The sequence below is a fragment of the Colossoma macropomum genome, unplaced genomic scaffold (assembly GCF_904425465.1).
Source record: "Colossoma macropomum unplaced genomic scaffold, Colossoma_macropomum, whole genome shotgun sequence".
NCBI lineage: Eukaryota > Metazoa > Chordata > Actinopteri > Characiformes > Serrasalmidae > Colossoma > Colossoma macropomum.
Genome location: NW_023494793.1, coordinates 12,142,355 through 12,166,037, shown reverse-complemented (window position 1 = coordinate 12,166,037; position 23,683 = coordinate 12,142,355). Strand labels below are relative to the sequence as shown.

At 39.3% G+C, this 23,683-nt stretch overlaps 3 protein-coding genes across 3 annotated transcripts; 2 read left to right on the top strand and 1 right to left on the bottom strand.

Moving 5' to 3' along the window:
• Positions 1-2,749: 2,749 nt before the first annotated feature.
• b2ml (beta-2-microglobulin, like) lies at positions 2,750-4,818 on the top strand. Its single transcript, XM_036578518.1, has 4 exons — positions 2,750-2,948; positions 3,765-4,037; positions 4,179-4,207; positions 4,377-4,818. The coding sequence occupies exons 1-3, from the start codon at positions 2,885-2,887 to the stop codon at positions 4,190-4,192; spliced, it is 351 nt and encodes a 116-aa protein (XP_036434411.1). The 5' UTR covers positions 2,750-2,884; the 3' UTR covers positions 4,193-4,207; positions 4,377-4,818.
• A 2,480-nt stretch (positions 4,819-7,298) lies between these two features.
• On the top strand, positions 7,299-12,927 carry ubl4a (ubiquitin like 4A). Its single transcript, XM_036578517.1, has 4 exons — positions 7,299-7,472; positions 9,624-9,729; positions 10,425-10,672; positions 12,167-12,927. The coding sequence occupies exons 1-4, from the start codon at positions 7,425-7,427 to the stop codon at positions 12,272-12,274; spliced, it is 510 nt and encodes a 169-aa protein (XP_036434410.1). The 5' UTR covers positions 7,299-7,424; the 3' UTR covers positions 12,275-12,927.
• Positions 12,928-14,368: 1,441 nt separating this feature from the next.
• rab7b (RAB7b, member RAS oncogene family) lies at positions 14,369-21,611 on the bottom strand. The gene is made up of 6 exons (XM_036578515.1): positions 21,371-21,611; positions 19,866-19,934; positions 18,791-18,917; positions 15,967-16,185; positions 15,732-15,860; positions 14,369-14,962 (listed from the first exon to the last, which is right to left on the bottom strand). The coding sequence occupies exons 2-6, from the start codon at positions 19,916-19,918 to the stop codon at positions 14,873-14,875; spliced, it is 618 nt and encodes a 205-aa protein (XP_036434408.1). The 5' UTR covers positions 19,919-19,934; positions 21,371-21,611; the 3' UTR covers positions 14,369-14,872.
• Positions 21,612-23,683: the final 2,072 nt, after the last annotated feature.

Sequence of the window (23,683 nt, the reverse complement as noted above, 5' to 3'; positions counted from 1 at the left end):
TAAAATCATTAAATCTCAGTGGTGTCAACCAAGTGTGACTGCTAGGCAATTATCTATAGGCTAATAAACACAACCAAGCTAGCGTCAGTGTAATTCCCAGCTTGGTCGTCAGAAAAATCATAAAGAAAACAGTGATTCTATCTTTATTCAGCACAAAATTACAGCCAAAATGTTTTTACCCTTTCGGCCAGAGAAAAGAAGCCATACTGAGGTAAGATACTCAGATAGCCAGGTAGCTGTACATCATTACAGTGGACAGAGTGGATTACTCAAACAACAGAAGCGACTTGTTCATAAGCTAAGGTTGTACAGTCTTTCAAGAGATCCTCCAAACATCAATATGCGTGATGAGAAGAGGTATTTTCTAGTTTTTAAATCTGTACTGGTGATGATGGATTAAAAGCTGGAGGAACAGACCAACAGAGCTTTTAAGGCCATTTTATTAAAACCATCCACAATAAAACTGGTGTGCTATGATACCTAGAACCACACTGGAAGAGTCAAACGATGGATGGCACCAAAGAAAAGAATGAAACAAAACCTAACCATGCTTGCCTACTCTGAAACAAAAAGTACTTAGCTAACATAAAAGAAAGAAAACGAAAGCTAACTACTCTACACTTCCTTGGCCAGCAACCAAGTACATGTAGCGGTGCCTGACCTCTGATCTAGGGAACTAGACAGAGTAGACTAATGTATAGGCGTGCCCCTCTTACCTGTTTGAACCCCCAGGTGGTACAATCAATCTCTTCTGAATCAAAGTTAAAATTGTGCAGGTAAAATACCAACTAAAGCACTTCTCCTAACACAAAAGACAAAGTCTTGCAAACTAAGTTAAAAGAAGCGCCGGTAAAATACCAAACACACCCCCAACACAAGAGATTAAAAACACAAACTAAAACACAGCACACATGATCAGTCCTCGATCAGTCCTCGATCAGTCCTCCCTCAGTCCTCAGTCCTCCCTCCCTCTCTCTCTCTCTCTCTCTCTCTCTCCCTCCCTCCCTCCTCCCTCCCTCCCTCCCTCCCTCTCCCCTTCAGCCATCTTAAAGGCCTCTCTTAAAATATGGTTCCCTCCCCCAACTGCACCAACCAGGCCTCTGATTGGTTAGAGGTCCTCCGAAACATGACTGAGTGCAGAGCAGGTACACCTGAGAAGGGAAATACTAGGAGGGAGAGAGAGAGAATCAAACACACACAAAAAAAAATACGTCATAGACATAACATTTAGCTATGTAAGATGGCATCTTTACAACACGTAGCAATGATTACACTTTTCATTCTGGTCGCACTGTGCCTTTAATATCTGAAGCCCCATCTTGCTGTGCATAAAGTATAATGAGGCAAACTGAAACGTTTGAATAACCAGTACAAGCCACAAAATTTCCAAGCATGTTCAGAAACTGAAAGTACATATCCATCATGCCAATAACCTAACGACACACCTCTAAAGTCCATCGAGAAAAAGAGCACAATGAGCCTGTAGCAAAGACCCACTGAACAGAATCACCACATTTTTCCTACATGGTCATTTTCACATTTTCAGTGTTTTGATCATGTTTGGTGGTGGTGGTGGTGGTGGGCTCTCTTGTACCTGAAATCATTTTGGTAATTAATCTTCAAGTCTTCCCTACAACTATTGCAGATGCTATTTTATGGCTTCCGTGTGGTAGCATATCACAATATTCCTGGACTGGCCATAGTGTAAGTTGTCCTTTACTAGCTTTGCAGAATTGGAATTCCCCTGAACTGGACTACTTAGTGTTTCCCTGCTCTAACGTTGGTGTATTGTATTGTATTGTAAGATATGTAGAAATATATATATATATAGTATCTATACAAATATCTCCAAAATAGTAACTTTACAAGAGAAGGCAAAAACACTCTTACCTTTCATTTTAAGTTAACATAAAGATAATTTTATTTCAAGAGATCCTCCAAACATCAATATGCGTGATTTTAGAGCATACATATATATATATACACACACACACACGCACATATATATAGATACATAGATAGATGGATGGATAGAGCCACTGACATATGAGTTCATTTGTCTTTGGCTACCCAAGGCATCACCCCCTGAACATTTCCAGGTTTATTTTATACTAAGGCTTATTATTCAGTAACTGCAGGGACTTAAGTGCAAACTAATAGAGCTATTCTTAGGTTATAGAAGTGTGCAATAATACTTGGCAGACCCACTGGCAGGCCCATGGCTTGTTAAAGGCTTAACATATGGATCACAAGGCACAAAACATACAGAGCAAAGCATACAATCACCTAAGGTCTCACACGAAGGCAGAAACTAAAAAAGGTACCTAAACAAAACGTTATAGCAATCCCACACTTTATGAATGATCCCCACTGCATTTGGGACAAAATAGGCTACCTCCAGTATATTTTAGTTAGTCATACTGTGTATTCTCCCTATTTTACTTACTTTTTATGTATTGTATGAAAAACATATCAGATACCATAGAACTTCACTGTTTTTTATTTCAGTAGGAATTAGCTGCCTGTCCACAATAACAGCAGCTTTATGATATAAACTCTCGTCTAGATCTGTAAAACGCAGCCTTAAATCCAGCACTGAGGCAGTTCCTCGTGTTTTTCAGCTGATACACAGCAGCAGTCCAGCACAACGTCGAGATGCAACTTTCGCCTAGTGACAAGAAATCTGGATTTCTGATTGGCTAAAAAAAGCAGAGCAGGGCGGAGCTTGCGGCGGTGTTATGAGGCGCGTTTGGCACTTTCGCTTTAGACCTACCGTCTGCTGAGGAGGAGTGAGGAGGCTTTTTGGAGCAGCTCCGATAAAACCTGCTTAAACGCCGAATTTATTTGTCCGTAACAACTGGTTAACTTAGCACTCAGCGGGAAAATGCATCTGCTGCTTTCTTTTGTCGTGCTCGCCGTCCTGAGCGCCAGTTCCTTCGCCAAAGTCTGTAAGTAACTCAGCTAACGTTAATTACGAAGCTATTTTTTGACGCCATTCGGGCCTCTTACTGTGTTGTGTGGTACCATTTACCGCCTAAATGTAAGTTAGTTAACATAGTATCTAATTTTAAACGTCATTTTAAAAGCCATATTTAGTTCGTTGTTGCTAATGACTGGTAAAGTCTAACCTCTAAAATTGTTTTGAAGCTGCTTTGACTTGACCGAGCTAAACGAAAACAGGAAATGGTTTTAAAATTGGCGTAGAACCTGAAAAATGTAATCATTATAAGCGTATCTTCCTCAGATAGCGTTTTTTATTAACGCGAATGCCTTGTTTTAAGCCTTTTTCTGTTTCTGTACAGCCGAGGCCTTTATTGTTTGTGGAAATCCCCCCACCAGTTTACTTTCACTTTAGGTTCAAGGAAGTGTCTTTGTCTCGAGAACCAGCGTAACGTAGATATCAAGGAAAAACAACATATTTGTGCTGAAAAACGGCTTTACAGAGTCAGTCTTCTAATTTTACCGTTTTTCTTGATTTTTGGAAGCAGCAGTAAGTGTTTTAAGTCCTTAACTTAACATTCAAGAGTGAAAATAAATAAATCAAATCAAGTTAAAATGTAAAGAAATGTTCTAAAGATCCTAAAAAAAAAAAACAGCAGTTCCTCAAAAATCTTTGGTAAATTAGATACGGCACTAACAATGATCATACAGCATGGCCGCAGTTTTCTGGCTGCCGCCTTCGCTCTCACAAAACAGGTTGTTTGGCATGCTGCTTTCCCCTGAAGGTTCTCGTTGTTTATTCACGTGTATGTTTTAATCCCCAGCTTCACCAAAAGTCCAGGTTTACAGCCGTAACCCTGGAGAATATGGGAAGGATAATGTGCTGATCTGCCACGTTAGTGGCTTCCATCCCCCAGACATCACCATCAAGTTGCTGAAGAATGGCGTGGAAATCATGGACACCAAGCAGACTGACCTGGCCTTCGAGCAGGGCTGGCAGTTCCATCTGACCAAGAGTGCAGCCTTCAAACCCGTTTCTGGAGAGACCTACGCCTGCGAGGTCCAGCACATGGGCAAACAAAATAAGTACAGCTGGGGTAAGAATGCTGTGTGAAGCCTGTGTTAAGCGGAGTGCTGGTCAGAGTTTTGTTGTAGTTGATGTTATTTTGAATATGAAATCTTCGAGATATTTTAGTTGAAGTGAACTTTGAACATGTTTTTGCTTTCTTTTCTTGCAGAGCCAGACATGTAAACAGCTGGAGTCTTGGTAGGTGCTTGTTACATTATACTACAGTTATAGTTTCAGTGACACTTTTCATAGCGAAATTGAAATTGAAAAAAACACTTTTTTACATGTTGTGTTTCATTCAGTACTCTATACTTCATTTTACAAAGAAGATCAGTAATACATTGATTCTTTTTTTCTTGCCCCACAGATTCCATTTGGATAATTTTGTTTTTATTATGCCTTATCTACTGGCGATACCTGGAGATACCAACATTTTGACAATAACTTTAATCCATACATCTGTCATCCACTCTATCATGTTGTTCTGTAACTTTGTATAATCATGCACAATTACATTTTACCATTTACTTTTTAGCTTCTGGCTAAACACTTTCAAATGATACAGACAGTTTGCCTTTTCTGGAAAATTACATACTTAGCTGTTTGTCTTGGTTTTTAGCCACTGGCAACGGAGGTTTTCTAAATGTAAATTTTACTTTCACCTACCTTTTTCATATTTGCTCTGTCACATTTATGAACCGTAACGAAAAGTTTTAGGATTCTTTGTGTGTTTTTGTTTTGATTTTTCCTAATAATACTTGTAAGAAAATGACTTTTGTCTTTAAATAAATTTATTCCCCTTCCCCAAACCTAGTGTTGTATTTATTTATTTGCTTGTTTATTTATTTATTTTCTTCCTTACTGTTATTCTGACAAATCTGGCCTCCTGCACTGAGATTGACTAGTATTTAATATTCACAAGCAGTTAACGGGTTTATGACACATGTAGGGTTGCCACCCATCCAGGATTTCTCTGGACTATCCTGCAAGAAAATTGGGCCACTGATAGTGTCCAGAAATTTTACAGGGCTGAGGTGGCAACCTTACACCGAACAGTTAAGGTAATGATTTTAAGATAACGTCAAACAAAGATGGCCTGAACTAGACAATATATGATGTATATATCTATGTAGCATATAATCACAAGGTCTGCTGGTGCAATCATGAAACCTGCTTTGCAATTCTACATACATTTACTGCTGTATTTATCCTATGATCTGTAAACGTTACTCGGAAGCACCAAGAAAGCCTTGAAGTAATGTGGATTTCATGCAGTTCAGTGCTTTAATATATGTATTCATGTTCTGATCAGGGCACCTACTTGGCACATAAAACGCTAGCTACTATCCTTAATGTGGTTGCCATTAGGGCGAAGGCATCAAATGGCCATAATTTGAATTGCAGGGCTGCAAATGCTACTGTGCAACAGATTTTGTTGAAGATGAACACAAATCAGGAATCATAATGCATTTTCCTTTCTTACTTTAATGCAGTATAAGGGAGGATCCCTGAGCTAGCTGAGTGTTTTTTCTCAATACTTTATGAGGGTGATGGGAGGGGGAGGAGAAACAATAATATTGATTGATGCTTTTTCCCCGCCCACTGAAGCACAGTGACATAATCAAAAATCACAGGCGGGCAAAAAGAGTTCACAACAAGATGTGGAAGACTACAGAAAAACAAGAATTTTACAAGGTAAAAAAGGTTGGATTTTAGGTGGAGTTTAACGTCAGCATTCAGTGCTATTATAGAAGACACAGCTGACGTACAAGTCATGTTGTGCACAAAGAGAGTTGTCACTAATACTCCAATATTAACATGCAGAACATTTTAAACACGCTGCAATATGTTTCCCAGTTTTTAATAACATTTAAAAAACTGAATTAGCTTTGTTTGGCTATTTGAAATGTACCACCCTATATTTGCTGTGTAATTCATCCAATAAAGTAATGGCCAACAAACTAGCCAGTTCGTGAGCTGCCTTTGCTGCATGTCCTGAAGTGAAAGTAAAACAGTATAATGTTGAGGTACTTTCCACCTGAAGCAGTTTTAACATGCACTGAGAACTCGCAAACAACACTCACCAGTGTTCTCAATGGAATCAATAATAATGTTAGTGTTCCAATATACACAACATTTCATCTGTACTGAGTACTAGCAAACTAAGGTTTGCTATGGCATCCTTACATAGAAATTCTAGCTAATGTTCTTATTAGAATGATTAAGGTTGTTTTTATTAAAATGTTTTAGCGTTGGGGTCTTATTAGTATGTACTGACTTCTAATTAGTACCTACTAGTTTATGTTGTTATTAGAATGTGCTAGTTGTACTACCTTGTGTTTTATTACACTAGCTAGCAAGCTAGAAATAAATCATCTAGTACACTAGCTAGCTCATTAATACTAAGTACTAGCTAGTGTAATAGAATGTGTTAGCCAGTGTTCTTATGTATTAGATAATATTATAATTTGCACATTTTAATAAAAACATTAGCTAGCTAACATGTTCTGATACAGTAGCTAGCTAGAAAGGTTATGAGAATGTGATTGCTAGTGTTCTTATCAGAATGTGCTCGCCAGTATTCTCATTCATATTCACTAGCTAGGGTACTAGAATGTGTTAGCCAGTGTTCTTATTACCTTAGAATGTATTAGATAATATTATCATTAGCATATTTTATTTAAAACACCAAGTAGCTAACATGTTCTGGTACAGTAGCTAACTGGTAAGGTATCTTAGCACATTATGAGAATGTGATTTCTAGTGTTCTTATCAGAATGTGCACACTAGTATTCTCATTCATATGTACTAGATAGTGTACTAGAATGCGTTAGCCAGTGATCTTCTTACGCTAGAACGTGTTAGATAATATCATTAGCACATTTCAATAAAAACACCAGCTAACATGTTCTGAAACTGAAGCTAGCTAGTAAGTTAGCACATTATAAGAATTTGATTGCTAGTGTTCTTGTTAGAACGTGCTCGCCGGTGTTTTCGTTCATATGTACTAGATAGTGTATTAGAATGTGTTAGCCAGTGGCCTTATTACGTTAGAATGTGCTAGATAGCATTCTCATTAGCTAGGATGTAGCTTTAGCTCTTGCTCCTGGTAGGATGTGATCTCATTCGTATGGACTGTTAGCGTTCTTAGTAGAATATGCGAGCTAGTGTTCCTGTTAGTATCAGTACTAGGTGGTGCTTTTACTACAATGTTCTAGACAGTGTACGGTGCTCGAGAGTCTTAGCTCTAAGGAACGCAGCCGCTTGCTAAGCGGATGTGCACCGCGGCTCGGTTGCAGTTACGGCACGTGACGTCACCTCCGCAAGCAGCAGCGTTTAGACGCTAACGTTGAAGAATTTGGTCCTGTTTAATACATTTCTTTATTTCGGGTTATTTTTTAAAACAAATGTCAAGATGATTCTTACTGTTAAACCGCTCCAGGGGAAAGAATGTAGCGTACAGGTGAGCTCGGGCTGTCGTGCTTTTTTAAAAGGAATGGTTCCGTAAAGCTTTTCTCGATGCTTTAGCTAACCTACGTTGTTCGTGTCCTTAGCCGGCTAGCGGCGTAGCTAACGAGCCAGTTCGGGTTCGGGTTAGCATTGCTCTCCAACTTAACACTCCTGAGTTGAAGAGTTTCAGTCCGTTGAAGGTCAGGTAATGGCCCTTGTTGGCCGTTGAGTTGACCTTTATAGTTAGGGTTTTAGAGTGTTTCAGTGGGCCATGCTAGCAGCGCCATTGGCGTAAATATTTAGCGTAGACACTGAACTGTACAGTAACATACGGGACTAAACAGCCGTGAACGTAACGGTAAATGTAAGGTGTGCAAATTAGTGTTACTTCCTTACTGAATAACTTTTTTTTGTCGTCCTAAATTTTAGAACCTTCTTTGTTTTATGTGTTAAGTCTGATTTTCACTCATGTTACCCTGGTGAAGCCCCGGTTGTCTTAGTTCTGATCCCATCAGAAAGAACTGCTGAGTTCTTCCTTTTACTGGTGGAGGACGACCTGGGTTTGGTTCCTGCACAGTTAAAAAAAAAAAGATGGTACTTCAAAGGTTGTTTAATACACGTAGTGGTTCAAGTTGGAACCATGAGTTCTGTATAGAACCATTTCATCATGGATGGATGTTGAATGTGTTGTATTTTTTGAAAAGGGGTCTGTTCACCACCCAAAAGGGTTTCTCTACTGTAACAATATCAGGCTTGTAACTGTAGAGCCGTTTGGTGCTATGTGGAACCATTTACAAAAAGGTTCTGTATAGAACCACATACAACATATTCTCCATCAACCTGAAGAACAGTTTCAGCATGCAGAGACCCATTTAAGCATTAAGCAGCTCATGGATCTAAATAGAACAATAGTCTTTACTAAAGAACCCTTGAAGAACCATCTTTTTAGGTGTGTAGTGGAGCCCTGGTTTCTTTAGCATGATCCCCAGAGAGAACTGTTTGAGTTCCTCCCTTTACTGGAGGTGTGGAGGGTATGGGTTTGGTTCCTGGGTTGATCTAGAGAGACGGACAGAGAGAACCAATCTATGTGTTGATCAAACCTCAATTAGTTAGTACCACCAGTTTAGGCAGGTTGAAAGAAGCCTCTACATCAAGGGTGCATTACTCTGGTCCAGCACAGTTCGGTGATATCCCTGCTCCAACGCAACTGATTACACTTGTCTGTTAATTGCCAGGTTAAGTGGGTATGTTTGAGGAACAGGGGAACCTCCAAACTGTGCTGGACACCGGCCGTCCCGGACCGGAGTTGTGCACCCCTGCTCTACATTTTTATGTAGAACAAATATTGCTGGAAAGTAGTACTGCGCTTCTTACTTTGTGCTAGAAAGTGTTTTCATTGGTAAGCACAAGCTATTGGTCATATTGGGATGTGGCTCTAGGTGGCTACTAATGCCTGTAGAGCAGTGTTCAAAGTACTCCCTGGTATTTGTGGATCCCATGTTGGCTGGCTACTACAGCATCGGCTAGCTGCTAACCTACTTGCCATAGCAGCACTGTTGCTAGCTTTAACAGCAGCAAAACATTAAAAAAATTCTTCATTTAGAATCGCTCTTTTCTAGTTTGGTAATGCGCTCTTCCATACATTAATTGGGATCTTACACTCTTTTTCCTCAATTTGGGAGATGAGTAACAATTCACCCTTTCAACCAATATCTTGGGAAATTAGGCAAGTTTTCAGACTTACAAATATGCTGTGGCATATTGTAAAGTTTTTCAGAGTTATGCCAAGCATAGTTGTTAGACTATGAAGGACCAACTGAGTGAACCAATATGCTGCAGCGCCACCCTGAGGCAGATTAGTGCTGCATGTCTAGTTCATTAAGAATATTGAACAGAGTTCGCCATTCATGGTTGAAGAAGGCTAAGCAATCACCTTTCCCTCAGTCTGTATTTGAGTGTCTGGTTTTAGCATTACATCATAAGTTTATTTTTCAGGGACCCCCAAGAATTTTGATTTTGAGACATTCAGGGGGTCCAAGAGGTTAATTAGGGTCCCGGACAACCTATATTTTGCACCATGATGTAATGTATATACTTGCACAGTAAATATGCTGGCTAGCGATGACTGAATGAATTTCACTGCCATTTTGTCATTGGTCAACAGGTTGCAGAAAACGAGAAGGTGTCAACAGTAAAAGAGTTAGTATTTGAACGCCTCAACATACCGCCAAATCAGCAGCGATTGCTCTACAAAGGAAAAGCGCTTGCAGGTAGGCCTGAATCTAAGATGGCTGTTGGTTCTGCCAAAGATAAAATGTACACAATTTACCCCTAACCCCAAATGTAGTCGATCAGCTAAGACACGTTTGGTGTGTAAAGTTTGCTTTTTTAGTTTTTCACTAAAGCTGTGAGGCTAACAAATATTGAAAGCTTGTACCCACCAAAATACCGTCCTAAACCAAACTGTAAAGAAGTTGGTTCCATAGTTAAAGACAGTAGGAACAGCTGTCTCGAAGCATTAATAACGTCCATAATAGATATCATACATGTCATACAGTGTCAGAAACCACATAAGAAAATGTGTTTGACGGTACTTAACGTGAGGCAGTTTGAGGCATGTGGCTGAAGTTTGTACAGTGCTAAACTGGTGGCTATAAGCTTCCATTACGTGTAAGCTACCTTAGCCTTTCAGGTCCAGTGCAAAACCACAGAAGGAAACTTTGAAACTTTTGACTACATGTCTCGGCTGATTGACTGCATTTGGGGGAATGAGGAAACTGTGTATATTTAATTTTTGTTTTCAAACCGGCGTCAAGCAGCTGGCTTTCTATCCAGTCTTTTTATCTTAATGTGTTCTGCTCACTGGCATTACTGTTAAACTCAAGGCTTATGGCTTCGTTTGGTCAACATATTTCATATTAGTTAAAGATTGTCTCTCACTATAGGTTTCTTGTTGTGTTTTCAGATGAATACAGATTGAGTGATTATTCCATTGGCCCAGAAGCCAAGCTGAACCTGGTGGTACGTCCGGCGGGAGATAGAAGCAGTGGCGCAGCGGTCTGCAGTAGCAGTAGTGGTAGTAGTAGTAGTAGCAGCAGCGCCACCAACAGTGATGGAAGCAGTGGCAGTGGGGTATGGCAGTTACTGTCCACCGTTCTGGCCAAACACTTCAGTCCAGCAGATGCAGCCAGAGTGCAGGAACAGCTCATTAAGGTAACTTTCTGGAACTCGCTTTTGCCCAGTCTGTGCTTTTCTCACCCATTTGCACTTTTTAAAGGGGCAAATGTCATAGATAACCAAATTTCCCTTGCCTTTTTTTTTTGGTAATACTTTGATTCATTGCAATCAGAAGTGACCTCCACTGTGCACACAGCTACAGTTAGCTCTGTAATTATTGGCTCCCCAGGTAAAAATAGTTTTAAAAAATCTGGTCCTTAGATGAATAGTCCAGATATGAAACCCACACTGCAAAATAGCCTGTTTTTCCATTCATCGTGGTTGTGGTGTCAAAATCAGGAAGCCAGTCAGAACAGTGTTTATTTACATATATTTGTTTTTAGCCCTGTTGGGACTGGATTCGTTTTACACGAGGAGGTGGGGTTATGTCATTATTACTGGCATTTCTCAGTGATGTTAGACCCAACCACATGTGCCATGCCAGACATTTTTACCGACTGTGCACTTCCACTTCAGTAAAGATTCCAGAGCCTTTACCTTCCATAAAACAAGCAGTAGAAATAACCTCAAGTTATGTTGATCCAGTGTGAAACGCCTTGATAAAAATGCTATCGTATTCTGTAGAAAAAAAGTTTCTTAAGTATGGAGGCTCTTGAGCATTTCGCTGTTAACGGAAGAAAACCTTATATCTCCAAAATGATAACTTTACAGGAGAAGGAAAAAACCTACTTTACTTTGAATGTAAGTCAATGCTCCATTCATCAAGAAATTTACACACAATGTAAAGGGCAACAGGCATTTTCAAATTACGTCAAAAACTGAAAAATGACAAAAATGGAGATACGAGGTTTTCTTCCGACAGTAGCGATTTACTGGTGTTCTCTGTGGCTAAAATCAAGTCGATAGGTAACGTTACTTTCCTGTCTCACATGTACAACTCAATGTGTAAAAATTATAGAAAAAAATTTGATATTATGTGGCTTGATTTTATGCGGTGAAGTTGACCATTAGCTGGGAATTCCCAATGGCAATGCCAGTGATGGACTGCATTGACTTTAGACAGCAAAGTAAATAACTAGTGTAAACAAACATTTTCTGCTCCTTTTCTGGAGCAAAGTTGCCACATAAATCAAGTAACCACTCCTGTTTCTGTCATTTATACTGAGATTTCTAGTCAGTTATAAACATTACAGACATCCTGTGGTAAACTGGCATTGCCCACCTCCCCATGGAAAACGAACCCTGTGCTTTAAACACATAGCAACGAAAACAGCCTGTTTAATTTTAAGGGATAAAGAGAGGCTGGAAAATGTAAAATAGTCATACTTCATTTTTTGCCACCTAACACCTCACTAGGTTTATGAGTGGCCCCTTTAAGGAGCAGTGAACCTCTTATCAGGAAATACTTTGAGCCCGGATTAATTTGGGCCTTTGTGAGAAGTGACGAGTCATCAAATTCAGTTTATATCTCCATTGGTGAGTCACTGACATTATTTTGATTTATAATTTTTCCACTTTCTCCTTCTTCAGGATTACGAACGCTCCCTCAGACAGCTGAGTCTAGACGATATTGAACGCCTGGCTGGACGTCTGCTGCACCCCGAGACAGAGGGAATGGACACTTCATACATGGACTGAGACCAGCTAGATCTAAGAGCACACTTTAACAGCTGAGAGAAAGCCACAACACCAACCTGCTACTTGGTTTGAAGAGTGGAAACTGAGGGTGAATGTATGCGATAAGGACACTTAGGAAGAAGGGAGCCATAAGACCACCTCTGCGTATTTTAAAGCTGGCTACTGTGGGTACCATGCGTGCCAGTGGTTCAGCTCGATTTTAACAGAAGATTCCTAATTAGTCTATTGACAGCATTTCCTTCCTTTGTTTATGAGCAGTGTAATGAGAAGTAAGTATAATGAGCAGCACAAACCTGCCCCATTTTCACGCTCATCTTTTATTTGTCCTTCCAAGAGCCTTTTGCTCTGATTCATACAGAACTGTAGTACTTCCTTTTGGATTGCCAGCATTTTTCCACATAAAGGTGGCCACCAGCACTACAGACAGAGCTTTTGACATGCTACAGCTTCACATTAACCTGGTTTGAAATGGGAGCGAGGCTTTTCAAGATAAGCAGTCTCACTTCAGTTCATAGGCACCGGATCAAATGTTCTACAAAGCTGCAGAGATATTACAGTTAGCCTGTATGAAAATTTGTGTTCGGCCATATGAGGGCAACTGCTCTATTTGTAAATATTGTGTTTATATTATTAAAAGCTACAAAACAGATTCACTTGGCTGGCTTAATCAATTTCTTTCTCGAAAATCGGGCTCCAACTGTGAAAGGAACTATTAAAATATGAACACTGGTCATGAATGTATCCTTAGCTTTATTTGTCTATTTGGTTTGGAAGGTTACACTAACAAGTTACAATGGTGTAATTGGCCAAGGACACCTATTCAGTTTCTATTGGCAAAACTGTTTAAACCATTTGTTCCTCATCCTGGCATATAAAACTGAAGTTCTCTGGAATAAGGTCTGTGTGTATATATTAATACAAGTACAACATGTAAATGTACAAAAAAGGCAAAATCAAAACATGAAAACAAAGGCTATGAATGAGGACACTTGGATGTATCTAGAACTCTGTGCTTCTACGTTTACTGAACCCATTGAACCCTTTCTTGTATGACAATTGATCCAACATGAACTTGTTCCTTCGTAGCAAATCTTGATAGGTTTGACGAGCTTTACAGAAAGTTGGCAAAATCAATGTCAACCTAATGAGAAATCATAGAACTTGGGTGTTCGTTGAAATACCTTAATTATTCCTATCAGACCCTCCATATGCAGAGTAGCTACATAAAACTGGGTTTTAAACCAACCTATATATAGGAAAACCAAAACTTCAATCTACAGACACTCAGCTGCAAAAACAGCTCATACTTTTTGTGAAGTTATGAAAATGAAAAGCTAACCTATCCATCTTTTCAGCCTGCAGCAGTTTAGACCAGCCCAATTCAGACTGAAGTTATAAGGAGTGTTTCAGCCCATACTGTTTTTTTGTTTTTTTTTTGAGGCACAATACAGAACAGCCAACCAGAAAAGAGGTAATTTACATATCAGTTTAAAAAACACAGTAACAAAAGCTGCCTGTGTAAATGTACAGGATAGTAAGTAGGAAAACTGACTGTTGTTGAAGCATGTTAGATAACCAAAAAACGACTTATGACATAACCTGATAGAATGTCCTTTCGCTGAAATACACAATAAAGGTCATTTGAAATTTTAACATACTTAATTTTGAACTACAACTTCTCATTAGGTTGAATTGGATTTCTGCCACGCTTGTAAAGCTTGTCCAGCCTAACAGCAGTTGCTGGAAAAGAATGAATTTGTGAGCCAAGCAACTGTATGTTTGGCTTCCATGATCGTTTTCCTAAAACTGGGTATAGATGAGTTGATACTGACTAAAACAATGAATATGTAATTAACAGCTGATCCTAACAGGCTCAAGATGTGCCAAATAGTGTGCACTGTAACACACTGTGGTTGTGGCTACTATTTTGTTAGTCGACACCATTTACAGCAGACATTTTGAGACAATATTAAGCAAGTTCAAGCACTTGAATAAAATCATTAACAAAAAAGGTTTAGATTAAGACTGTATATATCCTCCATTGGATATGACAGATGATCGCTCATTCATATATTGATGACATGCAAATACAGATGGGTTTGACACCTTTATCAGTGGTGCAATTTATACAGTAGGGAATGCATGACCAGAATATAGAAATACATAAACACAGGGTGTTTGAATGGCCTTATAGAAAGCATGATGCAGAATGAAAGGCACAATGATTTGGCAGACAAGAAAGATCGTTTTGAAAGAAGAAAATTGCACAAAGAAAGTGGGCGCAGTGACAGTCTTTGACGCATAGTAGTGATACTGGGAGTTGTAGTTTTAAAAGTAATGCTATGCTGGAGGAAAGAAGTTGTTCTCTCCCGTTTCCTCGGACAGTTTTACTATGCCACGTGTTCCTTGGGGTGTGGAAAGAGAGGGACGCTGTCACGTGGCATTTCATACCCTGGAGGTCTTAAAGGAGAAGACGAACATGGCGGGCAAGGGGGGGGGGCTGGGGAGGTGGTTGGCGTCTTTGTAACGGTTCGGCCTCTACTGGATCACTGCCATCTCTCCCTCCTTTCGGCCCCTCGCCGTTTAGCTTTCTCTCCTTCAGCAGTTGCAACCATCGCTAGAGGAGGCAGGTCTATCATCTCTTAGTTTGATCTGGTCAGGGAAATCGTATGGCTCCACTTCAGACTCCTAGATATGAGAATACAATGAGGGTTGAACACTATTGATTAATTCCTGTGAAATCTGCAGATTACACAACATACATCATTAACACTGCATTTGAATCAAGGTGTTTTAAGTGTGGCATCTGCCATCAGTTTTTTTCCAGGTGTTCAGACATAATTATTGAATGGAGTGTTATGAGCTAATGCTAATGCTCATAAGCCTACGATGATCTGATACAGAGATACTAAGGCCTCTAAGCGCTGCGATAACCATAAATAAATCTGTTGATGCTGTAGTCGCAGAAAGCCACTACAATTAACAATGAGGGCGGAACAGAGATTCACAGCCTTTTCTTACCATGGTGAAATGTGAAATTTGACCAGGGTCTTTAAAAGATTTGCACAGAGCTCACTGAAAGAACAATGTAGTAACCAGTATAAATAAAATACTAATTTAACACAATGTTTTACTAACTCATTATGGGGAGCTGGTGTTCTTTTTCCATAGTACGACTAAGTACAGCAGCAGCAAGAAGGGAATGCACCCTCATGCACACAATGCAAAAATTAAATGCGTGAGGGTGCACACAATTTTCAACTTAAATCACAAACCCGCCTATTTGAATAGGAGGGAGGAACCGGAACCGAGGAACTGGAAATGAAATTATTTTTTTTTCCTTTTAAACCAACTGATTAATCATTTACATCTTTAGTTTGGGACACATTGAGAGCACCGCAACTAGCAGATTACTTGGCACTCTTTTCAAAATCAAATGTGCTGAAAAGGCCTGTACCTGTTTGAGTGCATTGCGAGCGATGGTCTGGAAAGCCTGGTCCACGTTGATAGCTTCTTTGGCACTGGTCTCAAAATAGGGAATATTGTTCTTGCTTTGACACCATGCCTGAGCTCGCTTTGTTGTAACCTGCTCAAAACAAAAAGGATCAACAAAAAGTTTGGCAGAATGATTTAAAAAATAAATAAATAAATTTCCCTGAAAACAGTCCCACAGTCTGGAGCGCAAAACCGACCTGTCTGTTCTCCAAGTCGATCTTGTTGCCGAGCACCACAAAGGGGAAGTTCTCAGGGTCGCGGGGGCTGGCCTGGATCAGGAACTCGTCCCTCCAGCTGTCCAGAGTCTTGAACGTGTTTGGGGCAGTGACGTCGTACACCAGCACGCAGCAGTCCGCTCCTCTGTAGAACGCCACGCCCAGAGACTGGAAACGCTCCTGCCCTGCTGTGTCCCAAATCTGTCAACAGAGAACCAGGTACAATTTCACTTGATTCTTCAGAAAAAGATTATACAAAAAACTATAGTAAGATGCTATTATTTTGCAATTTCATAGACTTGTAGGAAGCTGTAAAAAAAATAAATAATAATAAAAAAAAATAAACGCTCTCAAGAAGTTGTTTCTTCTTAAAACTTGCCTACATAGTTTTCAAGATTCAGACATTCACCAGTGTTTTCTTATTTGGGGTTTGTTCTTAGGTAAGAACAGAATCTACACACACTCAAGAGCACAAAGGTGTGAACAATTCTGCAGTTTAAGAACACGTCATGAATCTGACGCAGAGTTTTTCTTAGAGCCTTTATCAAGAACAAATTTAAAAAGAACTTGAGTGGTGAATGAGTCCCATAGTTACTATGGAAAAAACAACACTACAGGACAAAAACAACACTTGAGATGAACTGAGCGCTTCCCTTTAGAAACTCTACCCACCGATCGCACAAGTTGGTGAATCTTGCGGTTTGCAGGAAAACCCAAAATCAGCAATCTGTAGCACAACACGCGACTGGGAACTTATCAGGAAGTTGCTTGGCATGAATCTCCATGACATATCACATGAACATTAATGCCATCACAGCAGACCAGCCAGACAGGATCAACCATGACGCTGACGATGTTTGACTCTGCTTACTGAACACTAATGGGCCGTATGCAGGCAGTCACATTAGAGCAGTCGGTTGCTGCTGATTAGAGAGAGTAAGGTCCACTCACTCACTCACACAGTGCCTTTCAGTCGGGAGATGACTGCATCTCCAGTCCTCTTAAGATAAGACGTAATAAACCAATCAAGATTGCAAACAGCACTGTTCTTTATAAACAAGCACTCACAATATTGTTTGTCTTGCAACACCAAAGAATGAAGAACAGAAATGCCTCTTTGGGTGAATATTTGCAAACCAAACATGACTAAGGTTATTACATCATCCTTCCAACAAAGTGTCATCTCAGCCTTACTTAAAGGCCCTATACCAAGCTGACTTGGCTTCTGCACATAAAGTTGACTGAAAGATGCTTTACTGAAGGTGTATTTAAAAATGTATATATAAAATAAAAATAAATAAATATTTTTAATTCTCTATGTTCACTGTAGATATGAAAACTGTTCAACTATGTGATACTTATGCTGTAGCTTCTATCAGAAAAACTTGCACCTAGATAATAAACAAGCTACAACCATTTCAGTTGCAGCTAGTAACTCAATTTAGACGGCACAACACCACTTTTTTCTTTTCTAACACTGAAATCTTGAGTATTTGAGTATTCGATTTATATATTACTATATTTTATTCTTTAAAAACTACTTAAGCTTTAAAATTAGCTTTCGTAAAACTGCAAATTCATCGATAGCCAACTACTTCCGGTTTATAAGCTGATGTTACTCTACATATAGTCACTGCTATCACGTGACCTGTTTTACTTCACTTCACATTATAATGAGCAAGCACTTCTGTAATATTTCAGGTTAGATTTGTTATAGAATTGGATCAGAATCTGTTTATTTCCCCTCTTCAATATCCAACCCAACATTTTCTGCTGGTAGTGACACCAGGGATAAGACCTGTACCAAATCTGTTTGAGTGAAAAGGATTGCAAATGTGTGGACTACTACAGGCAACGTTACAGTACCGTCATGTTCACACACTTTCCTATTTTGGCCCTTTGACCAATCCCTACGTCCAGCCTGAAGCACAGCTAGCTGCCATGCTGTTGCTAGGACTTTGCAGCTGTAGCTCTCATTCAAATTCAGCTTTGAAATGGCAAGAAGTTGATAAAACCAAAATTGTTTCCAGTTACTGCCATGGTGATTTGTTTATCACTGAAGTACACCGAGTCTAACGTAAGTGAAACACAGCGCTGAGGCGGCAATACCAGTAATCAGTAACGTTAGCGCCGGAGGACACCTTCAGCAGACTATGCTGGACAGTGCTGGTGGAATAAATCAATGAGCAGCAAACTAACAAAAGCGACAGCAAAGTGGAAAGCCACAGCTTCTCTCGAAACAAGATGTAATATAGCATTATGAGAGCGAGAGGTATACAACCGAGAAGCAGTCGGAACCATTCAGTGTATACAAGATATATACAATATACACACACTCATTGGTTGAACATGCAGTCACTGTTACTCTCACTGGACGTCGCTAATGAAAACTGGTAACTGCACTCTATTTAAATCACATGGGCTTCACTTTCAGGTTCTGCATTCACGTGATGAAAACGTTCATGAATTATTAACAGTTATAAATAAATTCTGATTAAGCCTATTATTCCCACTCACATAGCTATAAAAAAAAATGTGCCACTTTTAAAATGAATTAGAAAGGAAAAAAAATCAGGGTCAGATTTGAGCAAATAAGACAAATATGATTTATCACAATTAAGTTCACAAAAGTAATATGATTAATTGTGATTACACTTTATACACACACAATGTAGAAAAAAATGATTTTTTTTATCGTGTAGTCAAGCTTATTCAAGTGAGAAGATTTCAGAAAATCAATATTCTACATTATCATTTAAGGATTTTGTGACTTTAGTTAGTCATTTGTAAAGAGATAAAGACGAACCTGCATGGTGACAAGCCTGTCGTCAACCATAACCTCTTTGGTCAAGAAGTCCGCTCCAATTGTGGCCTTATACTGGTTGCTGAACTTATTATTAACATACTGGTTCATTAAAGAGGTCTTTCCCACCCTGCAACAAGAAAAATGTGCCATCAAAATTGCAGCAGGACATTAGCAACAGTACACAGTTCACATAACCTATCCCTGCATGTCTCTATCCTATATCAAACAGACTGTTTTTCAAAAGAAGCCCAGCTACTTAAAAAAAATAAAATAAAAAACAAAAACAGTGCTCTCATTATACACCACAAGCATTAGAATTAGCCTAAGCATTAAAATTGCTAATAAGTATAGATCACTACTGAATAAACAGTGATGACTGAGCAATTAGCTTAGCAGAAGTACTGCACATCAATACAAGCAGGGAGGGGGAAAAAATCTGAATGTAGTCCAATCTGGTCCACAGATGTTTCTCTGTCTTACTTTACCAGACCATGGTGTCACATGGCATTTCAGAGGATATAACTTGGCTCAGTTAACAGAACCCCCCCCCAAAGAGAATGTGATTTAGGCCTGGGCCGTGCTCAACCTGTGTGCTAAAACTCTCCCAAAGTAATAGATAAGCAACTTAATGTAATTTCCACCAGTCCCATTATGACAACTTTCAAACTTTCACTGCCGGTCACTGAGGCCAATGCAGGAGATGTATCATTGTGTAATATCATTCCTACCTCGTGGCATTGACTAGACTGATGATTTCAACCACACCTAAACCCCACACATGGAAGAATAAGACATGGGAAACAAGGGGAACTCCTCAAGGCCTACTGCAAAATCCCCAGCAGCTGGCTAGACTAGTATTCTGGCCAGATCAAAGTGTACACCTGAGACTGCTGTCAAAGAGCAAAGTAAAAATGAAAGTAAAATAGTCCAAAACCTGGCGCCAAGTCCTTTCCCGACCTTAAAATGAGGCCTTTCTACCGACTTTGGCTCAAGCCACAAAGTCCGTTTCCTCCTGAAAGTGGAAGTGGTCAGTCAGAAAGGGAGAAAAAACACGGCAGGAATGATTGACCCTTACCCAGAGTCCCCGAGGATGATCACTTTAAGCAGCACCTTTTTGCGAGAGGCCATGATGTCCAGAGAAGATCTGCGGAGGAGACGATGTTCATTACATAAACAGCACTGACAGGGTTTCAAAGACAGAGAGGATGCGTTTCAAAATCATAAAAAGCTGGATAACTATCCAAAAGTGAAGACCAACAAGAATCTCTTTTATCTCTCGTCTTATTGACAGTCTTCCGCCTGTTTGTCAAAGGTTCTGCATAATTCTATCATTAAGATATACACAAAGTCATTCAGCGTGGTTTGATGATGTTAAATCCTCTAGTGTAGAAAAACTTACCCAGTCAGAACTGTTCACAACAGTGGTGATAGGAACCAGACATGCAAATGTTTAATCCCTCTAACGTTCAAGCTACTGAAAGCTACATAAATGGTTATGAACACACTGCCTGTTGCCTGAGACATTGTTTTGTAATATTTTTATAGTAGTGTCTTTGACCTAAAATGTCTCTTTTAAATCCATTCATGTCAGAGCGGTACATACAGGGCAAAATAGTCCCCAAAGAAAGTTATACCACTATTTCCATTAACATTAGGTTACATATAAAAACTTAAGACATCACGACCCCTGGTTCGCATCACCACCACTGTAAAGAAATCCAAGTAACTCTGTATCTCCTGAATGGAGTATTTCACATCAAACCCCTCTGACTTACTTTGTTGACATCTCAACGACTGAACTAAGTAGAAGTTTTGAAAAATATGTGGAATTTCTCTTTAATTTATCTGGCTAACAGAGAAATCGTGCTGCTAGCCTATTTGTTAGACGGATTTACACAGAATTGTCCACTGTTAAACGACTTTTAGTCACTTTTTAACAATTTTGGGACGGTTTGTAAAAGAGTAACGTTACTCCACGATTTAGTATTAGGGCAGTTCAAAATGTACAACCATGAAAAACAACGTTAGGTTAGCTAGTTAGCTTCTGAGGCGATTTCCAAAAAAAACACATCTCCAAGTCATGTGACGTCACCACATTTAATAACATCAATTCTAAGCTGATAAACGCTTTAAACGGATAACTATGAAACGGATATCTATGATTATTGCGAAATACGCCTGACAAGGGACTGGTGTTACAAGTAAAGGCCTTTTTTGTTTCGATAAGTTGTTCGTCCCGGTCGACAAGGACAGCTCAAGTCAGCTTCTCGTTCGAATTTTCCCGTTCCACCTTAAACAGTGCAGCACTTACACTGTAACTGCTGCACCATTTAAGGTGGAACGGGAACATTCAAACACGAAGCTGGCGAATAGGAAGCCGACTTCAGCCTCCCTTTAATAACGTCCAGCGAACGGCCTGTTTAGGTTAAACACCGTCCCAGAAAAGAAGGAATCGATGCTAAAAAGGCTTGTAGCGTTACAGATTTGGATTTAGAGATGAATTCGATGCACCAGCCGCCTGACAGCTTTTCCCCCCTCTGAGAAAAACAAAACTGGGCTAACGTTGAAACAGAGCCTCACCTTCCGCCTCTTCACTTCCAACACAGCAAAGACAGCGCTGTAGACCGTCTTCAGGGGCTTTTTATAGCCTTTCAAGCAGTGAAATATCCCTCCGAAAGTGGTCAACAAATTTATATCCAGCCTTATCGATTACAGAAAGGTTCATCTGCTGTGGTGACCGTATCCCTTTCCTTTCCTTTCCTAGCTGAACATGGCTGCATTGGTCACAAGGGCCTGACGCACCACTGAACTGTCTCAGCCGCTGGAAGAGCCCTCCCTCTTTTTAATGGCTCCAATATGGCGGGAGGGCCTCATTTTCCCCTCAACATCCCTTTATACAGTTCCGTTTCACTACTGTTTTAAAGGAGAACGCCAGCAGTTGTTCAAAATTTCTGAATAATGCAGTCCTTAAGATGTCAAGAGTCTTTCTGAGAGGTTGGATAAGAAGTGGTTCACTGTATGGATAATTATTGACTCTTTACAGTGGTAGTGATAGGAAGCAGGGGTCACCATGTCTACAACACAAATATAGCCATTTTGTATACTATCTAAAACCACCACCAGTGAATCTACACTGATCTTTCATATGCAATGTTGAGAACAGTAAAATAGCAGTTTAAAAAAATAAGTTTTCTTTGGGAACTATTTGGCCTTGCATGTATCCCTCCGCCATGAATGGATTAAAATACACTTTAAGCCAAAACCTTATCACCAAACTGTCATAAAACAATGTGCCAGACATCTTAAAACTAATCATTTCATGTAATAACTTTTTATGAGGTAGCTTTAAGAAGAGGTGGTTGTCTGGCTCCTATCACTACACTGTGAATGACTTTGTTTACGTCCCAACCACTTAATTATGTGCAATTTTTGCAAAATAACTGGAATTCCTCTTTAACTGTATTTAAAGCAATGATTCACTGAAAAACCTACCATGTTTCCCCCCTGCCTCTAAATATAGTCTATTAGCTTAGACCTTTAATTATACAACATAATTATAGAGTCAACGTATACAGAATTTATTACCTCATGATCATAATGTTTGATGGAACAAAACTCAAACAGTTCCCTTTTACTTATTTGGCATTCACTGAATTTGTTTTTATGGGGGAGGGGGTTGGGGGATGTATTTCTCTCTTTGAAATGTCTGCTTTACATGAATCAGTTTAATAAACAACTTAGTAAATCTATTTAATTTTGACATATTTTCATTTTGTAAGTCAAACAACCCTGTTTTTTTTTTTATTGTTTTATGAGTACAGAAATCTATGTTAACAATTAGCTCATAGCTCCGAAGCAAAGTTCAGACATTTCAGACTTCAAACGGCAATATTTCATGTCAAATTACTATGGCAAATTATTAGTATTGTAAATGAATGGAATCTCTTAAACTTTTGTGCTTTTTCAAAGGAGAAATTGCTTATTCATTTTATTAAGACACGTTATTGGTTGCAGTATTTTATATTCTGTAATTTTAAAAGTATGTTGGAGTGCACCTTCTGTCACCATATATGTCCTTCTGATTTGACTGATTTCACTCAGTTAAACATATTAAATGTCTGTTTATTGTAGCCTAAATGTGCTGTAAGAGATATGTCTGATTACAGGATCTTTTAGTAAGAAACCACGTTGCCCTTTGCCTAAAATTCACTGTTATGAGGCTTTTACTAAATGGAGCCACCAAACCCAAACTCTTAATCACAGATAACTGTGGTCATTTCAGCATCATTCAGGCCCACCATGTCAAAATGATGAACGATGGTACTACATACCAGATAAGCTGACAGAATACATATAAGAAGCTTCTTCTAATCCAATCCAACACTTCAAACATTTTACAATCAGACTCTTTAATCAGAGTGATATCTGTTCTGTTGATAAAGCATATCAATAGCATTGATATGTTTCAGGTGAATCAAGATATCATGCCGAGATCAGCTTAAAGAGCTTAGACATAGCAGCAAGTAGCAGTATAGATATCAGATACAAATCTAAGTATTTACTTTTTTGCTGTCTGTCTACATTTCTATCCACCTTCGTCCGGTTTTCATGAGGTCTATCCCACACATCTGTCATATACATGGAGCCTAAGGGCTAACCAGCCAGGGGAATAAATAAATAAATAAGAGTATTTTATTATTTTAGACATTTTACGTACACACATTGGAATACCTAAACTGATGTGGATGTTCATCATTTTTTCCCATTACTCATTAAGAGAGAATGAGAGAGAGAGAGAGAGAGGCTTAAAGAACAAGCACAGTCTTGTGGTTCTGCCCCTCTCAACCTCATGCAGTTGCGATGCATTAATCATTGTACAGCCACACCCTTCTT

Excerpts from the sequence above, each read along its gene's own strand:
- b2ml (XM_036578518.1), top strand. The coding sequence starts at position 2,885 with ATGCATCTGCTGCTTTCTTTTGTCGTGCTCGCCGTCCTGAGCGCCAGT. Across the intron at positions 2,949-3,764 it reads CAGTTCCTTCGCCAAAGTCT|CTTCACCAAAAGTCCAGGTT; the intron begins GTAAGTAACTCA and ends TTTAATCCCCAG.
- ubl4a (XM_036578517.1), top strand. The coding sequence starts at position 7,425 with ATGATTCTTACTGTTAAACCGCTCCAGGGGAAAGAATGTAGCGTACAG. Across the intron at positions 7,473-9,623 it reads GGAAAGAATGTAGCGTACAG|GTTGCAGAAAACGAGAAGGT; the intron begins GTGAGCTCGGGC and ends ATTGGTCAACAG. Across the intron at positions 9,730-10,424 it reads CAAAGGAAAAGCGCTTGCAG|ATGAATACAGATTGAGTGAT; the intron begins GTAGGCCTGAAT and ends TTGTGTTTTCAG.
- rab7b (XM_036578515.1), bottom strand. The coding sequence starts at position 19,918 with ATGGCCTCTCGCAAAAAGGTGCTGCTTAAAGTGATCATCCTCGGGGAC. Across the intron at positions 16,186-18,790 it reads ACAGGCTTGTCACCATGCAG|ATTTGGGACACAGCAGGGCA; the intron begins GTTCGTCTTTAT and ends CTCTGTTGACAG. Across the intron at positions 15,861-15,966 it reads TCGACTTGGAGAACAGACAG|GTTACAACAAAGCGAGCTCA; the intron begins GTCGGTTTTGCG and ends TGTTTTGAGCAG.